Source organism: Phaseolus vulgaris, chromosome 1 (assembly GCF_000499845.2).
Source record: "Phaseolus vulgaris cultivar G19833 chromosome 1, P. vulgaris v2.0, whole genome shotgun sequence".
NCBI lineage: Eukaryota > Viridiplantae > Streptophyta > Magnoliopsida > Fabales > Fabaceae > Phaseolus > Phaseolus vulgaris.
The window spans coordinates 51,160,798-51,188,095 of NC_023759.2; the positions used below are offsets into that span (position 1 = coordinate 51,160,798).

Genomic DNA, 27,298 nt, shown 5'->3' on the forward strand with positions numbered 1-27,298 from the left:
ATATTCAAAATAAGTTAATTTTTTAATATATAATATCACCTTTTACTATTGTTTGTACTAAACAGAGCAAGGATTATAATTTATTATTTTATTTTAGAAGATTTACAATCGAAGGAAATGTTTCATTATATAAAGTAATTTTCTTAAATATTTTTCGTCACTAAATAGAATCGTATTTTATGTTTTCTAACATCCTATTTATTATGACTATACTAATTACATCCATTAATATATATATATATATATATATATATATAAAGTGTGTGAATATACTAGTCAAAATTATAATTATACTATAAAATACTTAATCAATTATTTGATTCACTTTCTATTTAATAATAAAATAATTTGTAATTACATTTCATTAATTCACAATAATTTGTTGCACCCTATATTTATAAAAAAAATATTGCATAACTGATTAAATATTAACATTTAAACCATTATAAATGTATTGGAAATTTATCTTCCACTACTTCTTGTATTATAATGTTTTTCTGCACCTCATGACAATGTAGTACACAAATCAATTTCTATTTCTTATCAATTTTATTCTCATGTGATCAATAACATAAAACTATCATATATATCATTTTCATAACAAGTTTCATATTTAGTACCATGATCATTAGGATTATGATACCATTTAGGTGCTTCTTACCACACATTCATAAAAAAGTCATAATATACAAACCAAAATTATAACACCCATAAAATATCATCACATGAATCAAATACAATATACAACACAAAGTGTAAGGTGAAATTGCATACACACATATATGTGTCATCAACCACACACATGAACACATACCGTATATGTATAAATCAACACAAAAACATTTCATTACTTGATACATATGATTTTAGCGAGTTTATCTGGTTTAAGTGGTTGAACAGTCTTTCTCGCTTGAGCGACATTACATTTTTTTTAGTGAGACCAGTTTTAAAGAAAAGAAAATTGATATGATGTCTCTTTTACGGTAGGCCTAGGTAAATCAAGTCACAGACAAGTTGTGATGTTTGGGGTTACACTCTTAAATAATAAAAATTACACTTTGATTATCAACTATAACTTTTAGTCTAGTGGTTATTATTATTATTACTATTATTGTTGACCGTATAAAACAAACATATTATAATTTGTAATTTTGGATGAACTCCGCTATTATCATGTTATTTGAATATATTATTGTTTTACAAGAGAGCGAATTATCTCACTAATATGTTGTAGGTTGCGATAATTATTTCACGATTATGTGAGTAAAGTCACAATCCAATTGTGATGCTTAGACAAACTCTTAACTAAAAAAACTACACTCTAATTATCAACTATAACTTTTAGTCTAAAATAATTATTGTTATTATTATTATTCATCATATAAAACAAACATGTTATAGTTTGTAATTTTGGATGAACTCCATTATTATCATATCATCTCAATATATAATCCTAAATATATAATCAGAACACTTTCTTCCATTAAAGTAATATGTTTTAACTTGAACCTCAACTAAAATCTCCCTTAAACAACTTATCTATACTATAACTTATCAACAAGATGTTAATCAACTTAAATAATCAATAACAATGACATTTTTTTTTATGAAATATCTACAATTTTGAATGAAACATGTTTATATTGTGATTATTTAAGACTTGTTCTATGGGTTGAATTTAGTGGTTTTAATGATGAATTTGTTTTATTGTTGTTCTATGGGTTTATTGTTTAACTTGGTTTTAAATATTAGAAATTAAATAAAACAATTTCCTAAACATTGAAAAAAAATCGAATTGTTCCTAGCGCTAATATATACAACATAATATAACTTGGAGAAAGAGTAATGAACGTTTATTATTTAAATAATTTTATTATTCTAGAGATTCCACAAGACAGAATAATATCTATTCAATTTTTTTATCAAGAAAGTTATGGAGAATTTGATTGTTTCATTTTATAAATAAAAATGCTATTAATAAGACATGTAAAATTTGTTGGGAGTTTTAAAAATTTGAGGGGTGCAGGAAGAAAGTGCCAAATTTGTTTTTATATTGTAGTGCTTCCCACGTGGTGAAAGAAGGAAAACATTACTAATTGTGATAGTTTATTCGAAGTAAAATGCATTTAATTCATACTTCCATTAAACGCATATCCTAAGTTCATAAATAATGATTTTCTTTGTTTGTTGTTGGCACCAAACAAGCAATGCAACGGTCAAACTCGCCATTGAGTTGACCAGCAACAGCGACCACTCTCCTTTCTCTTTCTAACAAACTCTTCTCTCGCACTCACTCTCATATATCGGCGAGTAACGTGCTTCATCTTCTTCTCCGTTCTTCTGCCAAATCCATGTCGCCGCCGATTCCTATAAGCTCCAGCTATGCTTCCACCTTCTCTTATTCTGCAATTCTCTTTCCGTTCGTATTCGCTCGTAACAACTTCACCGGAATCAAACTTCATCCAACTGTCTTTTGCCAATTTGAACCTAAAGTAATTTTACCTTCTTCGCGCTACTTCGACATTCTACAAATTCGCTTCACTCCTCGCATCTTTCATTCCGACTTCGCTCTTGCTCTTGCTCGTTATTTGTTTTTGTTTTAATTTTTTTTTGTCAGGGCAAATTTTTAGGGGAAACTCTTCAATGTTCGAACTCAATGAAATTTGGCATATAAGTTTGTTACGTCTGGCGTTTTTAAGTTTTGGTGTGAAAATTGTGTTTGCCTGATATTTTTTTTTTTTTTTGAAGAATCGGTTTCGCTTGGTTGTTGTTTAACGATGTTAGGTTATGAATTATGATTAGCTAGTATCGCTCTTGTGCTTTGTATAGATATGATAACCATGCCCGCACTGTTCGTATTTCTCTGTGTCTAGAGGATGTTGGATGTCATTTTTTGTTGTTTTTAATTACGTTTTTGTTCTGATTCTTCTGAGTTCCAACCGCCAAATTTTGCATGTAGACAGAGAAACCGCTGACAAGAAGGTGCTCCCCCTTTCTAGAAAGTTCGTTACTATCTGGTAGTGATGTTGTGGCCTCAGACGAGTGGAAAGCTGTTCCTGATATTTGGAGATCTTCTGCCGAGAAGTATGGTGACAAAATAGCATTAGTGGATCCGTATCATGATCCTCCTTCAACTATGACATACAAAGAGGTGTATATATTTTTTTTCATGTTATATCTCCTTTTCGGTCTAGACGGTCTAGACATGTGAGAAGACCGATAAAAGCACTAGTTAGAAGAAAATATTGTAGAAGGGATAGCACATATGTAAGGTAGAGGAAAGCCAAGGAAAACTCTAAGTAGCTTATATGAAGAACTAATTTTTTACAAAACTCAAAGGCTCGGTATGCTCCATGTAACCAACTTAGTGTTGTTAGTGTTGTATGTCTCTTTCTGTTAGTTTTATTAATCATTGTCTCCACTAACTGGAACTGTAATGTTGTGAGCATATGTTCTAATGCGTGGCTTAATCCCATACACTCTTTCTTCAGCACACCATTGTTGGAATTGGGTATGATTAGGGTATGGGGGAGTGACTGTAGGCTTTGTTTCTAAGTAGACGACTTTGTAGAGGACGTTCTTTACATAAAAATGAAAGGCTATGGATGTTGAGACACCTCTACCTGGATATGTATACCCCAAATGGTCATGGATACGTGACATAGGATAAAGATGAGCATAATAACATATGTTTGCTATTATAACAATCTATAGAGTTTTTGAAGAAAAGAAAGAACCCAAGAAAGGAGGTCCAGCCCGTACAATTTAATACATGACTTCTCTCTCTATAAATGTGAATTATATTTACCCCTCTGCACATGGTCCTTGAATCGAATGTTGGTTATTTTGGGTCTCAAGCTGCACCTTACAGATTGGTTGTAGCGTGGTCCTTGCTAGCTGTCACCTCATTTTCCTCATTTACCCTTTTCTCATTTCCATTCATTACATATTCTTAAGGGGTGAACTTTAAACCTAACTCAACCTTACAAAACCGGCTAGTAAGGTGAGGTTTGCACCTACTTATATACTATGAATTGTCCTTATCTCTAGTTGATGTAGGATCTCCAACACCATTAAGTAACTTTTTATAGAATATGAGTGTGGTTATTTTGAATGATTGTTGAATTATATGTTATCGTGTTGATGCCATATGCTCCATAATATTAAATATGTGATTCTTAATAAAATTGTATTTTAATATAAAGGTTTATTGACAGAATGAAAATCAAATCAAATAATAATAAACTTTTATGAGCTTGACGTATAAAATTAATGTTTTTTTGTTACATGAGAAATTTATCCATAGCCATGTCATTTAGTGGCATGCTATTCTGATTCTCTTTATCTCTCTAATCTAAATTTCAGTTGGAGGATGCAATATTGGACTTTGCTGAAGGTTTGAGAGTTATTGGAGTAAGACCCTATGAAAAGCTTGCACTTTTTGCTGATAATTCTTGTCGCTGGCTTGTAGCAGATCAAGGTGTGTGGAGCAGAGTTTATTTTCTTTATCTGTTCTCACTGTATTGTGTTTCGGAACATGCTAGCTGCACAATTTATATGTGCACAAGCTTTTCAAGACAAACAAAATAAAAATTACATTTTTAGATTTTTTATAGCACAATAATAACATAAGCAAAATATGAGATGGTGCCAATATATTGTAAACAAAAACTATATTTGCAGTTCTGTTTTGTAAAAAGTATCGCCCTTGTTTAAATATTACTTGTCTTACAATAATTACTTTTGTTTATGACTGTGTGTTACTAGGATTGCTGTTTAAGTCTATAGTAACTGGTAAATAGGAGGTTGCTATGTTGCTTCCAATGCAGTTAACTCTGTAACCTAAATTTTTATGTTCATATTTTATTCTTTGAAGAAAACGCCAAGCAAAATACTTTGGTAATTAGATTTCTCTTCATCATCTTACTCCAAAGCTGAACATTCTACCTTTCTTGTGTTTACTGAAGCAAAATCATTTTTTACACTGACATCTGGACTGGTGCTAAGCTCAGTAGCAGATTTATAGTATTCACAAGCTTTTGAGTTGTGTAGCACCTATACCCCTACAATAGTAGTTATTTTTTCTTGATCACATCCATGTTATGATTTTAGTTTAGGTATGATGGCATGTGGGGCAATCAATGTGGTAAGGGGTTCGAGGTCATCAATTGAAGAACTGCTGCAAATTTACAACCATTCTGAAAGGTTTAATTAATACTTTCGGTCAAACAGATTGTATCTATTATTGTATACTCATTCTACATCTACCTTAATTTGTGTTAAAATTAATGCATACTCAATCATTCGACAAGTAAATAAAAAGCAATGCACTGGGCGTCTTCACTATGCCTTCCAGCTTTTGTGATTTGAGTTTTGCCTTCCACCTTAGCGTTAAAAGATTTAATCAATATTAATTGAATTGCATTTATGCAACAGCAGCAGCAACAACAATAATTGTAGTAATAGTGTTTCACAGTTGTACTAGAGGTTGAGTTTGTTGAATACAAGCAACAATGTTTATACTTACACGTTCCTTGACCATGCTAGTGCATTTTCACATTTTTAAATGCTAGTCTCTACTTATTATCCAATAGAATGATGCTAAGCTAACTGCTGCTATTCTTATTCAGTGTTGCACTAGCTGTGGACAATCCTGAAATGTTTAATCGGATTGCAAAACTGTTTTATTCGAAGACTTCAATGAGATTTATTATTCTGCTTTGGGGAGAAAAATCAGGCCTAGTCAGTGAAGGAGAAAAGGGGGTGCCTGTCTATACTTTCATGGAAGTCGTACATTTGGGACAAGAGAGTCGCAGAGTATTGTTTGATTCTCTTGATAATAGTATGTCACCTGGATATTGCTCTGTAAATGTCGATTAAATATATTTATCACTCAATGTGTTATCTTTTGTTCACAGGGAAAGTACTAGAATAGACTCTCTCTCTCTTACACACACACACACACACACAAAAGGAGGAGATACTTAAGTGAAAGATAGAAAAGTACTGCTAGTGAGTCTGATGGATTGTGGACGGTTTCCATCAGAGTCTAAGAATTTCTCCATAACAGATAAGACTAAATATAATAAAAATTGAATATCAAAAAGAAAAGTTTGGGGTGGGGTGGGCAGGGAACTAAACAATGCAGCAAGGCTTCCAACTCTCTATGCACATCTGAGATATTAATGACCACAGAGAAGCCAAAAATATATCTCCTTCCCAATAGAGTTATGTTTAAGACTGTTCTTATTTTTATAATACGAAATTATGTGTTTGTTTATTTTGCAGTAGAAGGACATATTGAACTTTGTATTTATCATCTAAAGAAGCTGCAATCCAATTCTCTAAAACTTTGTTTGTGATTGCAGGGAAGCACTACATGTATGAAGCAATCAAATCTGATGACATTGCTACCCTTGTATACACAAGTGGAACTACTGGAAATCCAAAAGGTGTTATGCTAACCCATCAGAATCTTTTGCATCAGGTTTGATGGCTAACCTTTTATAGAGTTTATTGCGGCAATGGTTTTTTAGACAGGATGTGTTGATTAAGTATAGAAAACTATGTTGAGGTTATGAACTAATAAAATGTATATGAATCAATTGTTATTAATTGTGGATTATTCCATTTCTAGGTGGAGTGACTGGAGCTAGATTGGTTGGCAAAATATTTTTGTAGTATTCCTCTGTATATTGGTTGACTTGATTGTAGGCTGAGGGTAATTAACAGCAATAGTGCTTCAACCTACAGTCATTGCATATTGTCTCCATCTCTCTCTCATAGCTTCGTTACTTAATTCATGTTTAAGTTGATGCCTAGGCTGGGGGTAATTCACATTCATTGTACAGTAACTACATATTGTCTCCATCCCTCTCCCATATCTTCGTTACTTAATTCACGCATTTCCAATTTTATAATAAAATTTTATTTGAAGAAAAGTGAAGAGTATAACTAGGAGAGGATAAAACACCCTCTTAATATTTATTGCAACATTTGTACGGGCAAAGAGAGAGAGAGCACATTGGAAATGTGGGCCTCCTTTTCTGCTCACAGTCACCTTTTGTTAATCTGTACTTTATTTTCTTTGCTTTATGAAGTTTTCCAGGTTTTTAAATTGGTTTCAGTTAAAGATTTCTTTGCTTTTTAACTGATCATCGATGTTGTTTATCTTTGGTAATGAATTTCTAGATAAAAAACTTAGGGGATATTGTACCTGCTGAAGTTGGGGATAGATTTCTAAGTATGTTGCCTTCCTGGCATGCATATGAAAGAGCTTCTGAATATTTCATTTTCTCGTGCGGCGTTGAGCAAGTATACACAACTGTGAGAAAGTTGAAGGTATTATTATTTTCATAATACTTTTCATGTATGATTTGTTATAAAAGACAATGCAGTGTCATGTATTAATATGCTATATTTTATGCTTTATAGGATGATTTGAGACGTTATCAGCCACATTACTTGATTTCTGTTCCTTTAGTTTATGAAACTTTATACAGGTAAATCCTTTCCAAGGAATTGTATGAAGACAGTCCATTCTATTTGTTGAAATGATTACTTGTAATTATGTGGTGTACACCCATATTCTTATTTATAATGAAGAGATACATATATACTAATAAAAATAATTAATAGCGAGAAATATTTTTCCTATTTGATGTAATCAAGTTATATCGTATTTTCCTATTTAATGTAATCAAATCATATCTCTAACATACCTCAATGATACCGTCTTACAAAGGCTATTTTGTAGGGTTGAGTTGGGCTAAACCCACTTTGTAAGAGTATTTAATGTCAATTTTGAAAATTGTATGTATTCTTGATTCCTGTAGTGGGATCCAGAAACAGATATCTACAAGCTCCCTAGTCAGAAAGCTTGTCGCACTCACATTCATAAGGGCCAGCTTGAGGTACATGGAATGCAGGCGTATTTATGAGGTATGGTCATCACTCTTTCTGTAGGTCTCCGAAAATCATCATTCTCTACCTTGAAATCTGTTTTCTATGCTTTAGTAAAGACTTATTTTACCCAATTTTTTTCTCAAAAGAAGATAAAAAAAGGAGCTGTAAATGAGCTAATCCAAATAATGAGAAAGAATGTAGATTAAGTGGCATTTTGTTGATATGATGTGATTTGAGGTACCATTGTGTCTCAACTCAACAAATTGGATTTGTCTCGTAAAATGGGTCATACCCCAAAGGAATAGGCCCAACCCTTATATTGTCTAATCCTATCTTACTCTTATTCAAATTTTGGAGTGAACCCTTGAATTCATCCTTGAGAAATTTAGGGTGGTCACTTTAATTCCCAAAAATATGAAATCCCTCATTGGTCCGTAAAACAAGGACCCATATGACCTACACTTTGTGCTTACCAAGGGACTAGATGGAATGGGATTTTTACACTCTTATGGACTGTTAAATGTAACTAATGTATGGGCCTTCGTAATATGATTTGTTGTATTTCTCAAGGACAAATTTAGGGGGTTACTCTCAAATTTATTTCTGATCAATGTCATACCTTGTCTCGGGTTTACTCTTGACAATTATTAATAGAACATGTCAAATTTGATTAAATTTACGAACAGAAGTAGCTCTAATTCTGCTCTAACATATTGCTTTAAATATATATTTTTTCGTATATCTGTAGGGTAAATGTCTAATGAAGGATCAAAAGCCGCCTTCGTATCTTCATTCTATGTTGGATTGGTTATGGGCCAGAATTATTGCCACAATATTATTTCCAGTTCATTTGCTGGCAACGAAACTGGTCTACAGTAAAATTCATTCAGCTATTGGAATTTCAAAGGTCTTTTATTCTTAAATATGCTTTGTAATTAAATATTTTGTGTTTATTTTACTATGTCTCTTTTTGTGGAGTACCATATTGACTGATTGCTCTTGCAAAAAGTTTGGGGAAAATAAATCCAGTTTAGGAGTAAATGACCACTTACTTCGTTAAAGAAGTTTAAAGAGCTCTTAATGAGTAATTTCTTATGAATTTATCTAATTTTGTGTGGATAATTATTCTTAGATTGAAAATACTTTGTGAGGAAATCTGTTGTATTTTTATGGAAGTTTATTCATAGAAATTTTTCTGTCAATTCTTTACCTCTTACTATTTTACACCATGATCCTACTCGTGACTCTATAAATTAACTTTTTTAAATGAAGGGTATATTCCCAAGGACAATTTTTGCAGGACATATAAATGGAAGCAATGCAGTTACATTTACCTCTATATTAGGGATTGCCCCACAGTTTCATCCATTCCATCTTATAAATGGATTATGAGGCCCAAAGAATAAGTGGGCTTTTGTGAACCACTAGCCCATAAGGAGCAAGCCATGATGGGGAAGAGTATATGTGAGAAAGAAGAATAGGATGGCTAAGGTGGCATAACTTGTGGGAATAGAAATTAGAGGGGAGAGAAGAATATTTTTGTGGGAGAAAATCAACCATGGAGGGGGAATGGGGATCCTATTAGTATTCTATTTTGCCGTTGGTTAAGGGGGGTCTTTTTATTTTGTGGAGGAGAGCAACTTCTTGGGTTGTGCTAGAGGAGCCTAGCTCTGGGCAGTAGGATTTGTTATCCTTTTGTATTTACCTTTCACTGGAAAATAATCCAAATATCAGCGTTTACTTTTTTTTGTGTTCTTTTTTCTTATTTTTGAGGTGTGGGTGTGTAACAATGGATCATTTTTCTACTCATGATAAGCAAAATCCTCTGGCACTCTGCAGGCTGGAATAAGTGGTGGTGGTAGCCTATCTTCTCACGTAGATAGATTTTTTGAGGTCTGATACTTCAAACATGTAACATTAAGGCAGGGTTTTTCTTTTTGAAATTTTTCTCACATTTTTTAAAATAATATGCAGGCTATTGGTGTGACTGTGCAGAATGGATATGGTTTAACAGAAACTTCACCAGTTATTGCTGCCCGACAACTTAGTTGTAATGTAAGCAGTAGATTTATCAACTGCATTTCCCTTCTGTTACCAAAACTTGGTACTCTACTTATAATGAATGATTAAGCATGTCATTTTATATCTTAAATTTTTGAACTCCTACTGCTTTCTCTCTCTGTACCTCAGTACATAACTGTTTCTCTTGATGTCTCCCCTTTTTTGAAAAGTAAACTTGTCAATTGAGAACAATTTTTGGGTTTGTTAAAACAAAAAGGGTGAAATGAGGTGTTGGCATGCCTACTTAATCTGTAGTTATTTTGTTTGTAATTATTTTTAATCTTTATATTTATTTTTCTTAAGATACCATCATTATACTTTCTGTTAATAGCAAACACACTGAACATTTTGTTTTTGTCAACAGTCTATCTAGAGCCAGATATTCATAATAATTACACAATTTTCATTCATCTAATTAGTTTGTATTTTGTGTCTGCTAAGAGTTGTGCTTATATCTGAAAATGTTATCAATGCAATCTTTTGAAGGTTATTGGGTCTGTTGGGCATCCAATTAAGCATACAGAATTCAAAGTCATAGATTCTGAGACTGATGAGGTTCTCCCACCTGGTTCAAAGGGAATTTTGAAAGTCCGAGGTCCACAATTGATGAAGGGATACTACAAGGTAGTCTACTCTATCAAAATTCAAACATGTTGTCTTGGGTTCACATGTGTGTTTGTACATCTGTCAGACAGAAAGAGGGAGGGAGGGAGGGAGAGAGAGAGAGAGCATGTTGACGAAAATATAACAATTGGTTGGGCATGTGTATATATAAAAATATGCATATCTTTATTACATTTCGGGCTTTCTTGTTTCTACCTCCTTTTATATTGGAGTTGTAGGATTTTAGATTTATTCGTTTGGAAATATTTGAATGTCTGCCAAACTTAAAGATTAAAGCAAGGACTTATCTTCAGATGAAGAATTCTATTTTTTCGTGAAATACATTTCCCGTGATGTACCAGTAACTTGTGTAAGGGTCAAGCAATCAAGAAGTGTTGCTTACTTAAAAGTTTACAATCATTTGCATGGAATGTGATCTTGTTGACTTGAGATATGCTGGATCAAATTATCTCACTCAGTTACATTTCTTATTCTTGGATCAGAATCCTTCAGCTACAAATCAGGTCTTAGACAGGGATGGCTGGCTGAATACCGGGGATATTGGTTGGATTGTTCCCCATCATTCAACTGGGCGGAGTCGAAATTCCAGCGGAGTAATTGTTGTGGATGGTCGTGCTAAAGACACTATTGTGCTTTCTACAGGTACAACAGAAGTTTATGTATGTTGATCTTTGGATCATATGAATAAATGTTTCCTCCTTTCCCGTGTGTTTGCATGTGTGTTATACACTTATGTATGCTTTCTATTAATTTTATGATTCGATCAATTATTAGATGTGATTAATGGACACTGTTACTCTGTTAGTAAACTTAAACTTGGCATTTGTAACTGAACAGAATCAAGGTGCACTTATTCTTAGTTGATGTGAGGCTTTAAGACTTATTTTCCATTTTTTACTTAACTGCATCTTTGATTTTTCACACTGCATAAAAGGCTTGTTGGTCATCAGTTTTTTCCATACTAATCACATGTTTCAACAAGAGAAGGTGAAAATGTTGAACCCGGAGAGCTTGAAGAAGCTGCCATGAGGAGTAGCCTCATACATCAAATTGTTGTTATTGGACAGGTGAATTTAAATCTTGCTGTCTAAATTTTATGGCTCAAAACTTTACATATGAAATGAAATACATCTCCAGGTATTACAAAATGCAAGAATTTATGCTTCTTTGATGACTACTTTAACATATAGGATAAGCGACGTTTAGGGGCTGTCATTGTTCCCAACAATGAAGAAGTCCTTAAGGCAGCAAGGGAGTCATCAATTATAGATCCTAACAGTTCAGATGTCGTTCAGGAAAACGTGACCAGCCTAATATGTAAAGAATTAAGGACATGGTAAGATTGTGTCTCGTTTGTTGTAACGAATTACAAAGAAATTTTACGCTTTTAAATTGCAATGGCATATTATTGTTTATCTGTTTACAAGGACATTTTTAACTATAAAACAGTTATAATTTAGTTTAGGTTTATGAATCTTCACCACTTCGAATGACGAATCCTGGATACATGGGTGACATTTGGTCAAAGAGTTTCTCCTAGTTTTACCCCCTAAGTTAGGGTTGTTGCACCCTAAACTTATAATCTATATGCTGTCATACTTTTATACGACATAAGCTTCAAAACTTGTCTCATCATCCCTAAATTTTCGTTTATTTCCACACTTCATTTTTCAACTATAACTACATCATCTTTAAAGAGCATGTATTATGTAACTGGCTCTTGGATGTGGTCAATAAGTGCATCCAAGACTATGGTAAAGAGATAAGGACTGTAGTGGATTTTGGTGCACTTTCATGGGTACAGAAAAATCTGCTGTGGTTCCATCCTTTGTTCTCATCAACACTAGCTGTGATCTGTCACATACTTTTTTAATTGTTCAAATATGTGCAATATGAATTCCCTTTTTTCTCTGGCATGCGGAAATAGATGAGGAACAGATCAACAATTTTTGCTGCTGTACGAAAATTGATGCAGCTTTTTCTTTGTAGTTTTTTTACCAACGATGGCAAGGATTTTAGACTTCCCATAACTAGATTCCTTGAAAAGTCAAAATGGTTTACTTAGTTTTGTTCTTTCAGAACCAAAAGCAAGGGAAAGAAATATATAATTGACTTTTAACAAAGTTGTTTTCTTTCTTAAGTAGTTTAACTACAGATTTTCTGATATTTAGTGGGTTTAGTTTGGTCTGTCCAATCTGTTTTGTTTGTTTTATTTATTTAATGATATTTTGTTGTGGTGTGGTGCAAATGATTGTTAAGTCCCAACTTGGTTGGGGTTACAGTGATGTCTTTGTACACTTCTCTGAAAATAAAATGTAGTTTTCTTTCTTAAACTCCTGTGTCTTTATTGTCCCTTAAGTTATTTTGATACCCGTTCTCCTTTCTTTCCTGTCTTTGTGATGCAGGACATCAGAGTCTCCATTTCAAATTGGACCAGTCCTTGTCGTAAATGACCCCTTCACGGTTAGATTAAACTTTAAAGTCATATATCTATACTATTTACTTATCTGGATTAACGTTCCTCATTAATGTTTACTACCATGACAGATTGATAATGGCCTTATGACACCCACCATGAAAATTCGAAGGGATAAAGTTGTGGCTCAATACAGGGACCAAATAGAGAATCTATACAAGTAAAAATTTAGTTCTTAATGCCGACGTATGGGTTTTACTGTATATTGGAAGTAGGAAAATCCTTAAAAACCTTTTCCGTCTGGTGACAATTCTTTCACCTCTTACATAATGTAGAATACTGTTTCTTTCATTAAAAGTTAGTATGAGAATTCTTTTGTTATTATATATTCTCACAACACAAAAACGGATAATGCTACTCAATTGCATTTAAATTTAATGCATTAAAATGGTTTTAACTGATGGGTGCCAACTCAAATAGCTGTCATGGCTTTCAAGTCTCCCAAATTCAACTTACACATCCGTAAGTAGCAGGTTACAGGCCAAGTGGCGTTGAAATAACAAGTAATAGAGAAAAATTATTGCTTAGGGCTAAAAAGCATTATCAGCATGCTTTGTTTAGCTCTGTGAAAATCGATAATAGTCAATCAGGAAGCATCAAACTTTAACTTCAGTGCTTTCCTTTGTTTTTGTGTTTGACCTGAAAATCTTCATACATGCAAGCTTAGACTTGCAAACAAATATACACTAAAAGTATGGAAATTTAAATCAGAGTTCTCAAATCACCAGAAGTCATGGCAAGAACAACTCCCATCCTTAAAATGGTGATATCTTTTGGCATCTCGGACATAAATTTCCCTATTTGTTATAGTGCTGATCAGTTTGAGAACAGTATGACAGTCTCCACAAACACGAAGATTTTTCACTATACGTATTATAGTCCCTGGAACAGCCTTTAGAAGCCCATAAGCCACAGCCAACCTCTCACTGTGCCAGAAAAGTTGTCTTTCCTTCTCTTGTTGATCCATATCATGTAAAACCGAGCTAGTATCAGGAGCGTAACCCCTTTTCCTCATCTCTGCATCTAACTCCCTAACTAAACCTATAATCTCATTCTTCATTGGGTGAGAAGTCTCTCCAGCATAAAACACATGGCTTTCCTTTCCCAAGTCGATGCAGCTATAACCTGGTTCCTTTTTTACTTCCATGACCATCATTAACTTTCTCACTTTAGAAACATTCTCCCACATACCAGCTCCGGCATATACGTTAGATAACAATATATAAGAAGAAGATTCTTCTGGTTTTAAATTTAACAGATGATCAGCAATCCTAACTGCCATCTGGGTGTTACCATGCTGCTTGCAAGCACTAAGCAAAGCAGCCCAAGTGGGTTCATCAGGGCTGACTGGCATAGTTCTAATGAGACTCTCAGCCTCATGAAGATGCCCTGATCGACTAAAAAGATCTAGCAAACAAGTATAGTGCTGAAGAGAGGGCTTAATTCCATAATCTTCAACCATAGACTTGAACAAAGCCCTGCCCTTGCTAACTAGGCCAGCATGGCTACATGCATGAATCAACCCAACAAAGGTCACCTCATTTGGCTTAACCCCAGCCAAAACCATGCCATCATACAGACCCAGAGCCTCCTCAGCCTGTCCATGTTGGGCACTGCCAACAATTATAGAAGTCCAAGAAACCACATCCTTTCTGCACATGTCCCAGAAGATATACTTTGCAGCAACAAGGTCACTGCATTTGGCATACATATCTACAAATGCATTGCTTATAAACAAGCAAGACTCATAGCCAAGGGCTATAACCAGACAGTGCATCTGTTTACCCAGCTCCCAGAGAGCTAAATTAGAACAAGCACCAACCACACTGGACAGAACCAACGGGTCTGTTACACTAACCCCATCATGCCGCATTTCAACAAACATGTGCAACGCCTCAAACCCATTCCCACTCTGGACCAACCCGGAAATCAAAGCAGTCCAAGCAAACAAGTTCCGATACGGCGTTTGACGAAACAGTTGAAAAGCCTCCAACTTTCGCCCACTTCGCGCATACCCAGATATCATGGCAGTCCAGGAAATCGAATTCAACGAAGAAATGGAGTCGAAAACGGCACGCCCGTAATCGGGCAACCCGAATTTCGCGTACATGTCGACCAAAGATGACTTGACAACGTCATCATCGGAGAATGGTGAGAGGAAGAAGCGAACATGCACTTGTTTCCCTTGTTTCACGTGAAGAGCACCCAAGTTAGAACAAGCTTTGACGAGGGAGGCGAAGACGAAGTGGTCGGGGTCGAAGCCGGCGGCGAGAAGGGAGCGTGAGATGGAGAGGGCACGGTGAGGGCGGTTGGCGAGGTTGCAGGCGGTGAGGAGGGAGGCCCATGCGACTGGGTTTCGGCGGGGCAATGCGTCGAACAGTTGGATTGCGTCTTCTACCAGACCACATTTGCCATATGCATGTAAAAGTGTGTTGGGGATGGGTTCATAATGGTTGAGACCAGCTTTTATGATTTGCGCATGAATCTTCTTGACCAGGCACGGGCTCTGCCTTGGCACGGAGCACAGTTGAGAATGGAGAAACTGAGCGACGGACATTCAAAACCTTCATAAATTTTGCAGTCGCCCTACAATAAATAGTTTATGAATGATTCATGGTGGAAGATCAATTCTGCACCAGTCATTACTTTTAGTTAAAATCAAACTGTGTAATACGAAGGTTAAATAATCTTTTTAGTTGCAGATTAAATAAATCACAACTTCATCAAACCTTTTCTTTCTCCGCCATAGTAAAAAAAAAATATTTCAAGAAAACACCAAGTACACTACATGAAAAATAAATAGTTTAGGTAATATAACGTGATAAAGGTCAGGTGTGTTTTAATCATATCTATCAATTTTTCTTTCAATTGATGTGATTTTTTATGTGACGCAATTAGTTATTGAAATATATTATATATTTTTAAAAAAATTAATGTTATTTTCAATTTTATAAAATAATAGCTTCTTAATTAATCGTTTTTCAATTTTAACTCATAATTATTATTATTTAGATTAAATCAACAATATTTTGATAACTCACAATATTATTTAATTAATTTTAATTTTTTCACGTCAATTAAATCTACTCCTTTGTATTTACTTTCCATTGTCTTTCTTTTCATTTAAAGTATCTCACTTTTTACTTTATTTTCATTTATTTTTTTTACTTTATCTTTATTCTAAACAAAATATAAAAGATTAAAAAGAGATTTTAACTTTAAAATATATAAGAATTAAATATCTATTTAAAATTTAAAAGAACAGTAAGTATAATTTTATTAAAAATATCAAATATACAGCATGTTTATTTGAAATGACAGGTTTGTAAGTCTCGTCTAATATATATTAAAGAAAATAAATGCATTCTTTTTGTTTGTAACTATGATGTCAAGAAAGAGAAATGAATCAGAGTGATTCTAAATAGTAAATATTAAAGTCAAATATGAGATCTTCTTGAACCAAAAAAAAAAGATTTAAAACATTCAATTCTTTAGGGACACTTGTCAACCTTTGGTACCTCTGGAAGTCTTTTTATTAGAAAAATATTGATGGATGTGATATGCAGAAGAAAGAACAACTCAATCAAACCACGCATGTCTCCTTGATCTCATAAAAAATACTATTTTAATTTTCTGTTCTATTATCGTTGGTACCACCATCAAACATCTCACATCCTATCATAACTTTTGTTCCATTATCATTTTAATTTCTGATCGTTGATATCACTGTAAAACATCTCACATCCTATCATCACTTTTCTTCTTTATCAATTTATTTCCAATAATAATAAGTTGATATCTTGAAAGACCCTCTTCACAAAAATTTCAGTCACAAAGAAGAGATAAGGATTGACTATTTATATCTAAATTTTTATACCATCACTCTTAAGTTATAAAAAATCATTTTATCTATTATATTATATATAAAATATAGGAAAATGTTATTTTCACAACTATAAATTAAAATACATTAGTTTATAACTGTTGTTTACTTAATTTGATCAATACAATTTTATAAATTTTTTTTCAGTTATAATCTAAATACATTGATTGTAAATATATCAATATCATTACTCTAAAACTTAACTCAAACTAAAAAGGTAACTGATGTTTAACTGAAACTGATAAAATGATATACCATGTGCAAAACTACTTCAAGTTTTGTGGCTAAGCGATTAGTTCGACAAGTGTACGTTGTGATTGATTATGCATCCAACTTGGACGCGATTCATACCAATATACGAATCAAATACGTATAAAGACCACTTTGATGACTGTGTGCATCTCAGACACTAACGTAATAAAAAACAACATTGTCTGTGCAGTGTTGTGTTTCTGGCTCCTAACTGCAACCAATCACTCCTATTTATCTTCTTTGCACCACGTGAATATTCAATTCCCCTTTCTCTTTCTCTTTCCCTTTCCCTTTATGTGATTATCTTCTCCAAAGGCTGAGATAAAGACCCCAACAAGAGAATCAGAGGGAGAGAAACAAAGATGAGTAACGGCCATGGATGCTGCAAAACAGGGCCAGGCTATGCTTCCCCACTGGAAGCCATGGCTGGTCCCAGAGAGTCTCTCATTTATGTCACCGCTGTTTACTCGGGTATCCTTCTTCCATTAACGTCCTCTGCAACTTCTGCTTTCATTCTTCACTCATTTTTTATTCAATATGAAACCTTTCAGGAACGGGAATTGAGAAGCCTGACTATGTGGCCACAGTGGACGTAGATCCAAACTCTGCAACTTTTTCCAAAGTCATCCATAGACTTCCTGTTCCTTATTTGGGTGATGAACTGCATCACACTGGCTGGAATTCATGCAGCTCTTGCTTTGGAGATCCATCAGCACAGCGAAGATTTCTCATCGTACCTGCGCTTGTGTAAGACCCTAAACCGTTACTTCTACTGAACAATATCCCTACTGAAAAACATTCCTTATTGTACTTTATATGCATGCTGCATGCGTTATTGGCACATCTTTATGTATCATTCTCTAACAGAAATTCATGAAAGAAAGCATTATGGAAGTTGTGATTGTGTGATAAAAATTATGTCATAATAGGAGCCCTGTCTTTCTGGTGTTTTTTCCTTTTCTTTTTTGTCTTCTTCTCTTTTTCCTAACATATATATGTTTGCCCACTTATTGAATTCGAAATATATCAACTTTATTCTAGTTACCCTTTTTGTTTCCTCCCTTTTTAAGTCTTCTTTTTGTCATGTTTCAGATCAGGTCGCGTATATGTGATTGATGTGAAAACAGATCCAAAGGCTCCATCTTTGCACAAAGTTGTTGAGCCTGCAGATATCATCCAGAAGACTGGATTGGCTTATCCACACACGTCTCACTGCCTTGCTTCTGGTGAAATTATGATCTCATGTCTTGGAGATAAGGATGGAAATGCTGAAGGCAATGGATTTCTTCTTCTTGATTCAGAGTTTAACGTGAAAGGAAGGTACTATTCTAGATATTTGACTGGGAAATGAGAGAAGAGAATGTTTTTTGGCGTGTCGAAAATTTCTTGAGTGTATCTAACATTATTCACCTCTGCATGTCTCTGACTCTGTTAGATACTCTAGTTTTAAAGGCCTATTTTTGGATTTAGGTAACAAGCATACAGATGAAATGGTGTCAATCTTACATTGAAATAAAGTTTAAGGTTGAGTAGACGAGTTTAGTGAATCTGTCTAGATAGAATTGTTTGATTACATAATGCTTGTGTATTAAACATTACGTGTGTCATGTCATTGGCTAGCAGCTATTCTGTTTGAAACTTATGTTGTATCCTGCTTCACATTGCTTAGGTGGGAGAAACCAGGGCACAGTCCACAATTTGGATATGACTTTTGGTACCAACCACGTCACAACACTATGATTAGCACATCATGGGGTGCTCCAAGAGCTTTCACCAAAGGTTTTAACTTGGAGCATCTCTCTGAGGGATTATACGGCCGGCATCTCCATGTATATGACTGGCCTGGGGGCGAACTGAGACAAACACTAGACCTTGGTGATTCAGGGCTTCTACCCTTAGAGGCAAGTTGTTGATTTGTGTATTTGAAGCCTGTTTACTACCTGTGTTATTTAACTATGACTGCACTTTCCTCTTGCTTTTAAGTTGTAATTGTGAGTCAATTTGCAAAATTGGCATATTTTATAGCTAATGTACCTTCAATGCAGATAAGGTTTTTGCATGATCCTGCTAAAGATACAGGTTTTGTTGGGAGTGCATTGACAAGTAACATGATACGATTCTTCAAGACCCAAGATGGATCATGGAGCCATGAGGTATATGAAAAGGATACTTAATATCTATTCTCTTCTGGTCAGTATATGTACTTAAACCAATATATCAATGTCCTCAATACTTATAGACTAAGCTTACTTTGTAGGTTTCCATATCAGTGAAACCTCTGAAAGTGCAAAACTGGATTCTTCCTGAAATGCCTGGACTTATAACTGATTTTCTGATTTCTCTTGATGACCGATTTCTGTACTTCGTGAACTGGCTTCACGGGGATATAAGGCAATATAACATTGAGGACATTAAAAATCCTAAATTAACTGGACAAGTATGGGTTGGTGGACTTATCCAGAAAGGAAGCCCTATAATAGCTGTAACAGATGATGGAGAAACTTGGCAAGCTGAAGTTCCAGAGATTCAGGTAATTGCAATCTAGCCCTATTGTAACTTATCGCACAATACTTGTTAGGAGTTAACTATTTGTTGGACAAATACAAAGAAATTTTGCTGAGTAGAGTGAAGTGAAAATTGAGAGGAGAGGAGTGAAATATTACTTTTAATAATGATGATTGGTATTCAATGACCTTAAGAAACGAAATTGTACTGAATATGCTTAAATGAATGACTTCTTAGCAAGGCATGTGAGTGAATTATTTGATTCTTGTATACATTTAGATTATACTTGCACTCTAGTTTTGATTCAGTTTATGAAAATTTTAAATACGCAAACGTAGTTCATTAGTCACTTCATGTTCAGCTGGTCTAGAAACACAAATTGCTTCGCACTTGTTCCCTTTCGCCACCTCAGTCTCACCGCATGAGAAGTTCCCACGATATATGTTTTTGTTGGGACCATGACCAATGAATCTTGATAATTGATCCATTGGATATATTCAAAGTCTTGGAATTATATCTTTAATGAAAACTATGAAGTTCGACCTATAAAGTTGAAGATAATATTTTCAAAGTATCTTGAAAATGTGATAAGTATTAATTATCCACTATCTCTTTATCTTTTTATGAAAAAGTCTTTCTCTCATTCTCTATATAAAGGGAACTTGTGAGGAAGAGAAAAACAAGCAAGGGGAAGAACAACATAGAGAGTAAATGAGATAATAGATATCCATCACAGTATGAGATAAATGTCCATTTTGTATCTGCACCAAAGAGGGAGAATTAGTTCTGATTTTTCCAACCATTTCTATAAGTTAATAATTCAAGTATAGTGTCATGTTATCTTCTGACCAAGTAACTCACTAGCGTGTCATTTCCATTTGTATTGTTATGGAACTGTTTTATCTCTAAAAGCTGAGGCATAAGCTTCAATTTTAGCCTTCTAGGATCGAAATTACTTTCCTCCAAATGAAAAAACTAAAAAAAAAACAGGTAAATAAACTTATCTGCTTTGTAACAGTTGAGTAAGCGTACTATTATCAATTTGGTTAGGTGAAGTTTATGTACTCGTATATTATAATTTAGCCATATTTGTTCATGAAATCTCCAACTATAACAACAGTTGTATTCCCTTCATGAAGAGAGTCAAAAAGTGAAAGTGAGTTGTAGCATCTTGTCATTTATGCATGTAATCTCTTGTTTCATTGGAGCAAAAACATTATATCTGATTTATTCATGGACATTGAAGGGTATCTATCCATCTGGTAAGTGGCTGATATTAAGAGTAACACATTGGTTTTCAGGGGAAAAAGTTGAGAGCAGGCCCTCAGATGATTCAGTTGAGTTTAGATGGGAAGAGGCTGTATGCAACCAACTCACTCTTCAGTACATGGGACAAACAATTTTATCCAGATCTTGTTCAGCAGGGCTCTCACATAATACAGATTGATGTTGATACTCAGAAAGGTGGCCTCAAAATCAACCCCAACTTCTTCGTGGACTTTGGAACTGAGCCTCATGGTCCTTCTCTTGCCCATGAGATGAGATATCCTGGTGGTGACTGTACTTCAGATATATGGATTTAAGCACACATGTGACATGCCATTGTTTCCCTTTGATAAACTTATCTATGATGTGGTTGCAAGGACTCATTTTGCTATAAATAATGCTGTTGTGAAGACAGTTTGCAATTTCATGAATATGTTAAGCTCCTCTGCTAAACCTCTCTACAGTTATTTTGTGGTTCCCACCTACTTATAATAAGTGTGTGAACAAAAAGAGGAAAGAAAGCATATAACTTTTAGAAATGACAAAAGTGATTGCTTGTCAACAATGCGTTTTGAATTTGACTTTAACTTTCTAGATTAATGAGCTGGCTTGGGATTCAACAAATTTACCTGGTTCTATTCTAAGGCAAAACAACAAAAGAGCATATAAATAGCAAGTTTGTATATAATAGTTTGTTTGCGACAAGAGTTAAGCATGCCCGATTTCTACAGTTCCTATGATGAAATAACTTGATACTTAACCACAGTATTTATCCAATTATAATTTTTAGACAATTTAGAAGCACTATAATCGCAACATGTTCTCTTTTTTCTTTTTGAGGCAACTAGGTTAATAATGGGAATCCTATGGAGACTATAATCCATTAATATTGGTAATTGATCCATTGAATATATTTAACGATATACGTCCCAAAGTCTTGAAATTATATCTTTTTGAAGACATTGAAACTTAACGTAAAAGGTTGAAGATAGTATTTTCAAGGTATCTAAAAAATGTAATAAGTATTAATTATCCACGGACTTTTTATGAAGAAATCTTTTTCTCATTCTCTATATAAAGAGAACTTGTGAGGAAGAGAAAAACAAAGGGAGAATAACAACATAGAGATAAAAGAGGGAATAGATATTCATCATAGTGTGAGATTAAAAATTCTAGTGAAATGTTAGAGAGAGATTGTATTTCATCCTTGTTGAATGAGTTTGAGTGTTATCCTTATAAGGTGAGAAACAAATATTATAATCTTACTTTCATAGTGAAAACATTTTCTAGATTAGGTCTCGTGGATTTTACTTCTCTGAGTTGAGGAGATTTTTCCATATTATAAGTTGAGGAGATTTTTCCATATTATAAGATAATGTTAGGTAAGTTACAAATCCTTGAACATGAACATGTATAAATTGTTGTTTGTTCAGATGCATAAGTTACTAGATGTGTTAGAATTTTGAACTTGTATTCTTTGTATGTATTAAAAGTGAAGAGCGGAAGAAAAGGCTTTTGGAAACACACTAAATAAAAAATAATTTTAGTTTTAGAAGTTGTAGTAAAGTTTACTTCTACTTAAAGTCGCCCATGACTCGGCCTTCAAATTCTTATCTATAATTTGGTAACCGATAATTACAATCACCTACACCTCATCAAATGATAAGATTCAAACATGAAAGAAAATTCGAGATTCTGAAATAACAACTAAATAATAAAAACTTCAATGCTATGAACATAAACATTAAAAAGTAATGGCTCTTCATCCAAATAAAAACTAGAAGCTAATCTAAAATCAAAATTCATAATACAAAGTTGTTTGAATGTAAAGTTGCATTGCAAAACAATAAATGTGAAAAGAATATTAACAAAAGGATAATGAAATCAACCTTCCATTTAATAACGCAGCGAGATGGTGGAAAATGAAAGCGTATCATTAATAAATTCAAAATATTTTGCCCTCATCTTTTGTCAAAAATAATTTTTTATTGAAAAAAATAATTAAAAAGAAACAAATGTAAAATATTGATGGGTGTGCAACTATTTTTACTCGTTATTATTTGCAGTGCTATATAGAGTTTTAAAATAATAAATTCCTAAGTGGTTTTCTCCCCTATTGCAAATAATGTAATAAAAACATTAAAAAAATAACAAGGAATAATTACTTTTGTTCCGCAAGAGCCTTTTAGAAAAAAAAAATGAATAATATCATTGGTTGCATAAACGATAATTATATAAGAAGATCTTATGGATTTTTGTTGGATCAACATATAATCTTTCTGTTGTTTATCATATTATAGGAGCTTTGCAACTTAAAACTACAAGAAAAAATTGCTATTACTTCCCTTATTTGATGATCATTCTTCGATTCCTTACTATCTGATAAGGGGTTAGCTCCAGCAATGCACTGCATCTAATAAAAGCAAATACAACAAAAACAAAAACCTTATCCCTCAAGGAATCAAAATAAATACAAATGAGAAAAAAATATATATTTGCATCACCTAATAGAAAATACAATAGACCAAGAAAAACTAAGCCCAGTAGAGGCAGAAAAGTATAACATGAAATGGGGACAAGATTCTTTCCTCACCACACGATTTCTACAACAACTTCCCACACACATGGAAAATCGTGACCAAATAAACAGGGGATAGTTTGAAAGGTGAAGGAAGAAAATAGTATTACTACTTGAGTGCAAGCTTCCATACTTCACGCACATTAGATGAACCGTCTGTGATTTCAGCAACCAGGCTACTGGTGAAGACACCTGCACAAATATAAGGAAATTATGACATTACCACTTTTTATTATGCAACTGCAAAGGCCATAATACCCAAAGAATCAGAAATTCAGAATAGTAATCCAGCGTGAATATAATTGCATGTCAGCACTAGCTCACCATCCTTTTCTACCAGAGACAGAAATCGCCGACTTCCGCCACCTACTCCAAAATAATACTTTTTTGCTGCCATGTACACAACTCCATCAGGATGTTGCAAGCACTGTATATCAAAAACTTCGATGTATAAGGAAAACAATATTTTATAATTAAAAACATTGCATTAAAACACTCAGATAAGTGTACTCATATTTACAATGCAATGACTTAACACAGAAGTATCATTTTTGCTCTCGTCAATGAACAAAACAATACCTTTTTTACAAGATTATAGAGAATTTGGAGACTGCTGACCGAGTAAACTGTCTCAGCCATCAGAATAAAGTCATAACCACCACTACGATTATCATCTGTACTAACATGAGGGAGCAGTTTATCAATTCCACTCCAGTCACCAGCAAAAAAACGAACTTCTGCCTTCTCACAAATTGTCGGGTTGGATGGTGATGATTGAGATTCTCCAGAAATATTTGCGTGTAAATTAGGAATGGTGAGGCAACGTAGGACCTCAGCATTGAAGTCTTGAAAATGTACAGCAGCCGCCCCCTAAAGCAACCATAATAAGCACATTATTATATTTTTCAAAAGGTAAGGATGCTAAAGCAAAGCCAAAATGAACTGTAGTTTCACCTCGAGCAATGCAAAGATTCCAGGCAATCCATGGCCGCATCCTACCTGAAAATAAAATATTGAATGCTAGAAACTGAGATAGATGAACAATATTTCTACTTAAAGATATATATACATTGCACATATCTTCCTAATAAATCTCTATATAAACTGGAGGGAAACCCTCTAAAGTGAGTTTATCTAATCTCTATCATGAGAAATTAAACGGAGCATCCACCCTTATATTCCTTAGAGGGTTATGATCACGATGCACTTTAAATTAAAATTAAGAAATGATACATTCTGACTTTCTAAAAGCTCGTCTTAGAGAAGTACAACATATCTTAGCCACATACTCAAATCAAACAAGAATTCAAACATGATTGAACTAAGTCCTGCTAAAATCCCAGAAATGCTCAACATTTGGTGACTAAAACCATTGTACTAGGAAGGAGGTTAAAAATAAGAATAAAAAAGCATACTCTATCTTTGCAATTAACTGCATGAGTGGGTGTCAAACCCTATTCATTATTTCCATACAATTAATCATGGAAAAAGATAAGTAACTACCTATATTTTCAAAAAGGTCTTATACTTCTATGGAATTAAATTTTCCTAAAAATGCAAGAAATAAAAAAAAGTAAAGTAGAAAGAATCCTAGAAATTGGCTCCCTATCATTAAATATCAAACGTTCATGATGTTTTTAAACAGGATGCGGTAGAACATGATAAGACACTGGGAAGACAACCTTTACAACAGCCGCTGTGCAATGTACAAATGACTTTGTGGCAGTCACTACCCCCATGATATTCTTGCATAAATTTTTGAAAGTCTTTAACAAATACAATCAATGATATTGGAGAAATTACTCAAAGATTATTTTTATTTTTCCAATAATAATTTGATCTTCTAAAATGGAACCCCTTGATAATGTCATTTTCTTCAATATACTATCAGAAAAAAGCAAAATCGACAAAATAAATATCTCTTCTGTAAATGCAAGAGGTAACCTTAAGAAGACTCCCGGATATCTTCATATTAATATCCAAGTTAAGTGCATTGCAGCGGAATCGGAAAGTATTGATAAGAAACGGTTTCGGATGTGTGTACATGCTTCCTGCAATGTGTATCCTTCTATGTGAACAATTATGCCTGGGAGGGACTCCACACTAAAAGCTATACCAACAATTGCATAAATTTGGCTGTGCAAGTTCTAAATTCTATTGTATATCTAGCATAAAAACTTAAATATGTTTTTAACACACCTATGTTATATATATCCATACTAGCTAATAGCTACAGGCTTCCAAATATGCATTCAGAATTTCAACTGAAAAGTAAACAATCAGCTAGAAAAAGAGAAACCCACCTCTAATACTCGCTTCCCGCCAAATGATATAAGGCCAGTTCTGATATCTGAACGAAGGGCTTTAATTAAATCAAGTGAACCTTCCCACAGCTTCAGTCCTCCTAGCCAAAAGGGAACCCAAGATTTCAACTGATTCAGTCATCGACAACATAGAAATGATCGAATAAACAGAAATGCGAGGAACGAAATAGCACCACCTTCATATTTCCCGGGAACTAAATCGGAGTTTGACAAGCCAAAAACTTGTTGGGTACTCACGCGCCCCTGAGAATCGTTCATAAAATAACATAAACTATAAAACTGAATCATAATCTCCTGACAAAATTTTGAAGACCAAGAAAGAAACATCACCTTTAACAAAGTAAGCCCATCCAAATTTACAGACTCCAAATTGTGGTTGGCGGATGAAGGAGCCTAATTTTGAGGGAAAAGAAGCAGTATTAAAAACGACATCGTTTGAAAGAATGAGGAAGGGAGAAGGAAGAATACCTCAGAGGCGAGAACTTCAACGCAAGGAGGAAGAGGTATGGAAGGAGATTGTTGTGCAGCATCATCGAAGATTCCGAAGTCGGAAGCAGAGGAAGAGAATAACTGAAACGTTTCCATAATCGTTTTCTCAGCACTTCCAAAAAAACGTTAACACGATTCGATTGAATTGTGGTGAGCGCAGTGAGAGTGAAGAAAGAACACTGTTTTTTTCCCTCTCTCTGAACTTTGTCATCTCTTCTGGGCTCTCAGTGTTCAAAGATTTGGGCTGGGTTGATTCACGTTAAGCCCATTCTTCCGTGAATGGCTACTATTAGAACCCCTGCGTTGCTATTAAAACAGAATTTATAATATAAAAAAAAAACAGAATTCTCTTATTTTACAAAAACTAATTTTGTTGTAAATCGTAATTATCTTAACCTATTAAACTTAACTAAATGGTTAAAATTTGAAATTATAAATATTACTAATTACTTAATTTTGAATTTAAATATATATCAACACTATCAATTAACCAAATAAATAGTAATAACAATCACCCTCAAATAGGTAGGATGAGATGAAAAATTTAATCCACTATCTTAATGATGAGCCATTTTTTTAAAAGAAATAAAAAATATATTTTTAAAGTTTCTATTATTTTACCTTTTTATATTTTAACATATTTAAATTAATTTTATAAAAAAATTAAGAATTTCTAACGGACCAATAACCCAAATGGAACATACTGTCCATTTTGACATCAATAAATAATATAAATCAAAACATATATTCAACATATTCATCTGGAAGCCACTACGAAATTTGAAAAGTAGTATACAAATTATAATTTGAATTATTAACAATAAAGGTAATATAATATATTTCCTAATAATAATGCATTAAACAAATATAATATATTTCCTAATATGTGAAAGATGCATAAGGATATTACTATGTTCATCCAAAAATACATTGTA

General features: G+C 33.8%; 4 protein-coding genes across 7 annotated transcripts; 2 read left to right on the forward strand and 2 right to left on the reverse strand.

Moving 5' to 3' along the window:
* The first annotated feature begins 2,122 nt into the window (after nt 1–2,122).
* Nucleotides 2,123–13,390, forward strand: LOC137815302 (probable acyl-activating enzyme 16, chloroplastic). 4 transcript variants are annotated; one of them, XM_068618440.1, is made up of 18 exons: nt 2,123–2,492; nt 2,960–3,151; nt 4,366–4,480; nt 5,118–5,205; nt 5,631–5,842; nt 6,369–6,487; nt 7,192–7,341; nt 7,435–7,502; nt 7,836–7,941; nt 8,654–8,812; nt 9,745–9,798; nt 9,880–9,960; nt 10,453–10,590; nt 11,073–11,232; nt 11,578–11,657; nt 11,781–11,926; nt 12,996–13,053; nt 13,138–13,390. In XM_068618440.1, exons 1-18 carry the CDS (start codon nt 2,352–2,354, stop codon nt 13,228–13,230), a joined length of 2,160 nt encoding a protein of 719 aa, XP_068474541.1. In that variant the 5' UTR covers nt 2,123–2,351; the 3' UTR covers nt 13,231–13,390. The 4 variants fall into 4 exon arrangements, 3 of the variants coding, with proteins under 3 accessions (XP_068474541.1, XP_068474542.1, XP_068474543.1); XR_011081728.1 differs by having other exon boundaries at nt 2,153–2,492; nt 11,525–11,657; XM_068618441.1 differs by lacking the exons at nt 5,118–5,205; nt 5,631–5,842 and having other exon boundaries at nt 2,158–2,492.
* Nucleotides 13,391–13,648: 258 nt separating this feature from the next.
* On the reverse strand, nt 13,649–15,799 carry LOC137815303 (pentatricopeptide repeat-containing protein At4g14050, mitochondrial). Its single transcript, XM_068618443.1, has one exon. The coding sequence runs from the start codon at nt 15,621–15,623 to the stop codon at nt 13,788–13,790; it is 1,836 nt and encodes a 611-aa protein (XP_068474544.1). The 5' UTR covers nt 15,624–15,799; the 3' UTR covers nt 13,649–13,787.
* Nucleotides 15,800–17,330: 1,531 nt separating this feature from the next.
* LOC137815304 (selenium-binding protein 2-like) lies at nt 17,331–21,425 on the forward strand. Its single transcript, XM_068618444.1, has 7 exons — nt 17,331–17,672; nt 17,753–17,948; nt 18,294–18,521; nt 18,871–19,102; nt 19,247–19,354; nt 19,459–19,731; nt 21,008–21,425. The coding sequence occupies exons 1-7, from the start codon at nt 17,564–17,566 to the stop codon at nt 21,287–21,289; spliced, it is 1,428 nt and encodes a 475-aa protein (XP_068474545.1). The 5' UTR covers nt 17,331–17,563; the 3' UTR covers nt 21,290–21,425.
* Nucleotides 21,426–23,362: 1,937 nt separating this feature from the next.
* Nucleotides 23,363–26,539, reverse strand: LOC137815290 (uncharacterized). The gene is made up of 8 exons (XM_068618419.1): nt 26,343–26,539; nt 26,205–26,267; nt 26,051–26,117; nt 25,854–25,954; nt 24,505–24,549; nt 24,130–24,420; nt 23,875–23,977; nt 23,363–23,742 (listed from the first exon to the last, which is right to left on the reverse strand). The coding sequence occupies exons 1-8, from the start codon at nt 26,457–26,459 to the stop codon at nt 23,660–23,662; spliced, it is 870 nt and encodes a 289-aa protein (XP_068474520.1). The 5' UTR covers nt 26,460–26,539; the 3' UTR covers nt 23,363–23,659.
* Nucleotides 26,540–27,298: the final 759 nt, after the last annotated feature.

Bases quoted from the DNA above. Each gene is read 5' to 3' on its own strand.
- LOC137815302 (XM_068618440.1), top strand. From the start codon at position 2,352: ATGTCGCCGCCGATTCCTATAAGCTCCAGCTATGCTTCCACCTTCTCT. The intron at 5,843-6,368 runs GTATGTCACCTG...TTGTGATTGCAG, and splicing joins GTTTGATTCTCTTGATAATA to GGAAGCACTACATGTATGAA. The intron at 10,591-11,072 runs GTAGTCTACTCT...TTCTTGGATCAG, and splicing joins TGATGAAGGGATACTACAAG to AATCCTTCAGCTACAAATCA.
- LOC137815303 (XM_068618443.1), bottom strand. From the start codon at position 15,623: ATGTCCGTCGCTCAGTTTCTCCATTCTCAACTGTGCTCCGTGCCAAGG.
- LOC137815304 (XM_068618444.1), top strand. From the start codon at position 17,564: ATGAGTAACGGCCATGGATGCTGCAAAACAGGGCCAGGCTATGCTTCC. The intron at 17,949-18,293 runs GTAAGACCCTAA...GTCATGTTTCAG, and splicing joins CTCATCGTACCTGCGCTTGT to ATCAGGTCGCGTATATGTGA. The intron at 19,732-21,007 runs GTAATTGCAATC...ATTGGTTTTCAG, and splicing joins CTGAAGTTCCAGAGATTCAG to GGGAAAAAGTTGAGAGCAGG.
- LOC137815290 (XM_068618419.1), bottom strand. From the start codon at position 26,459: ATGGAAACGTTTCAGTTATTCTCTTCCTCTGCTTCCGACTTCGGAATC. The intron at 26,268-26,342 runs GTATTCTTCCTT...CCTCAAAATTAG, and splicing joins TTGAAGTTCTCGCCTCTGAG to GCTCCTTCATCCGCCAACCA. The intron at 26,118-26,204 runs GTGATGTTTCTT...AACGATTCTCAG, and splicing joins ATGGGCTTACTTTGTTAAAG to GGGCGCGTGAGTACCCAACA.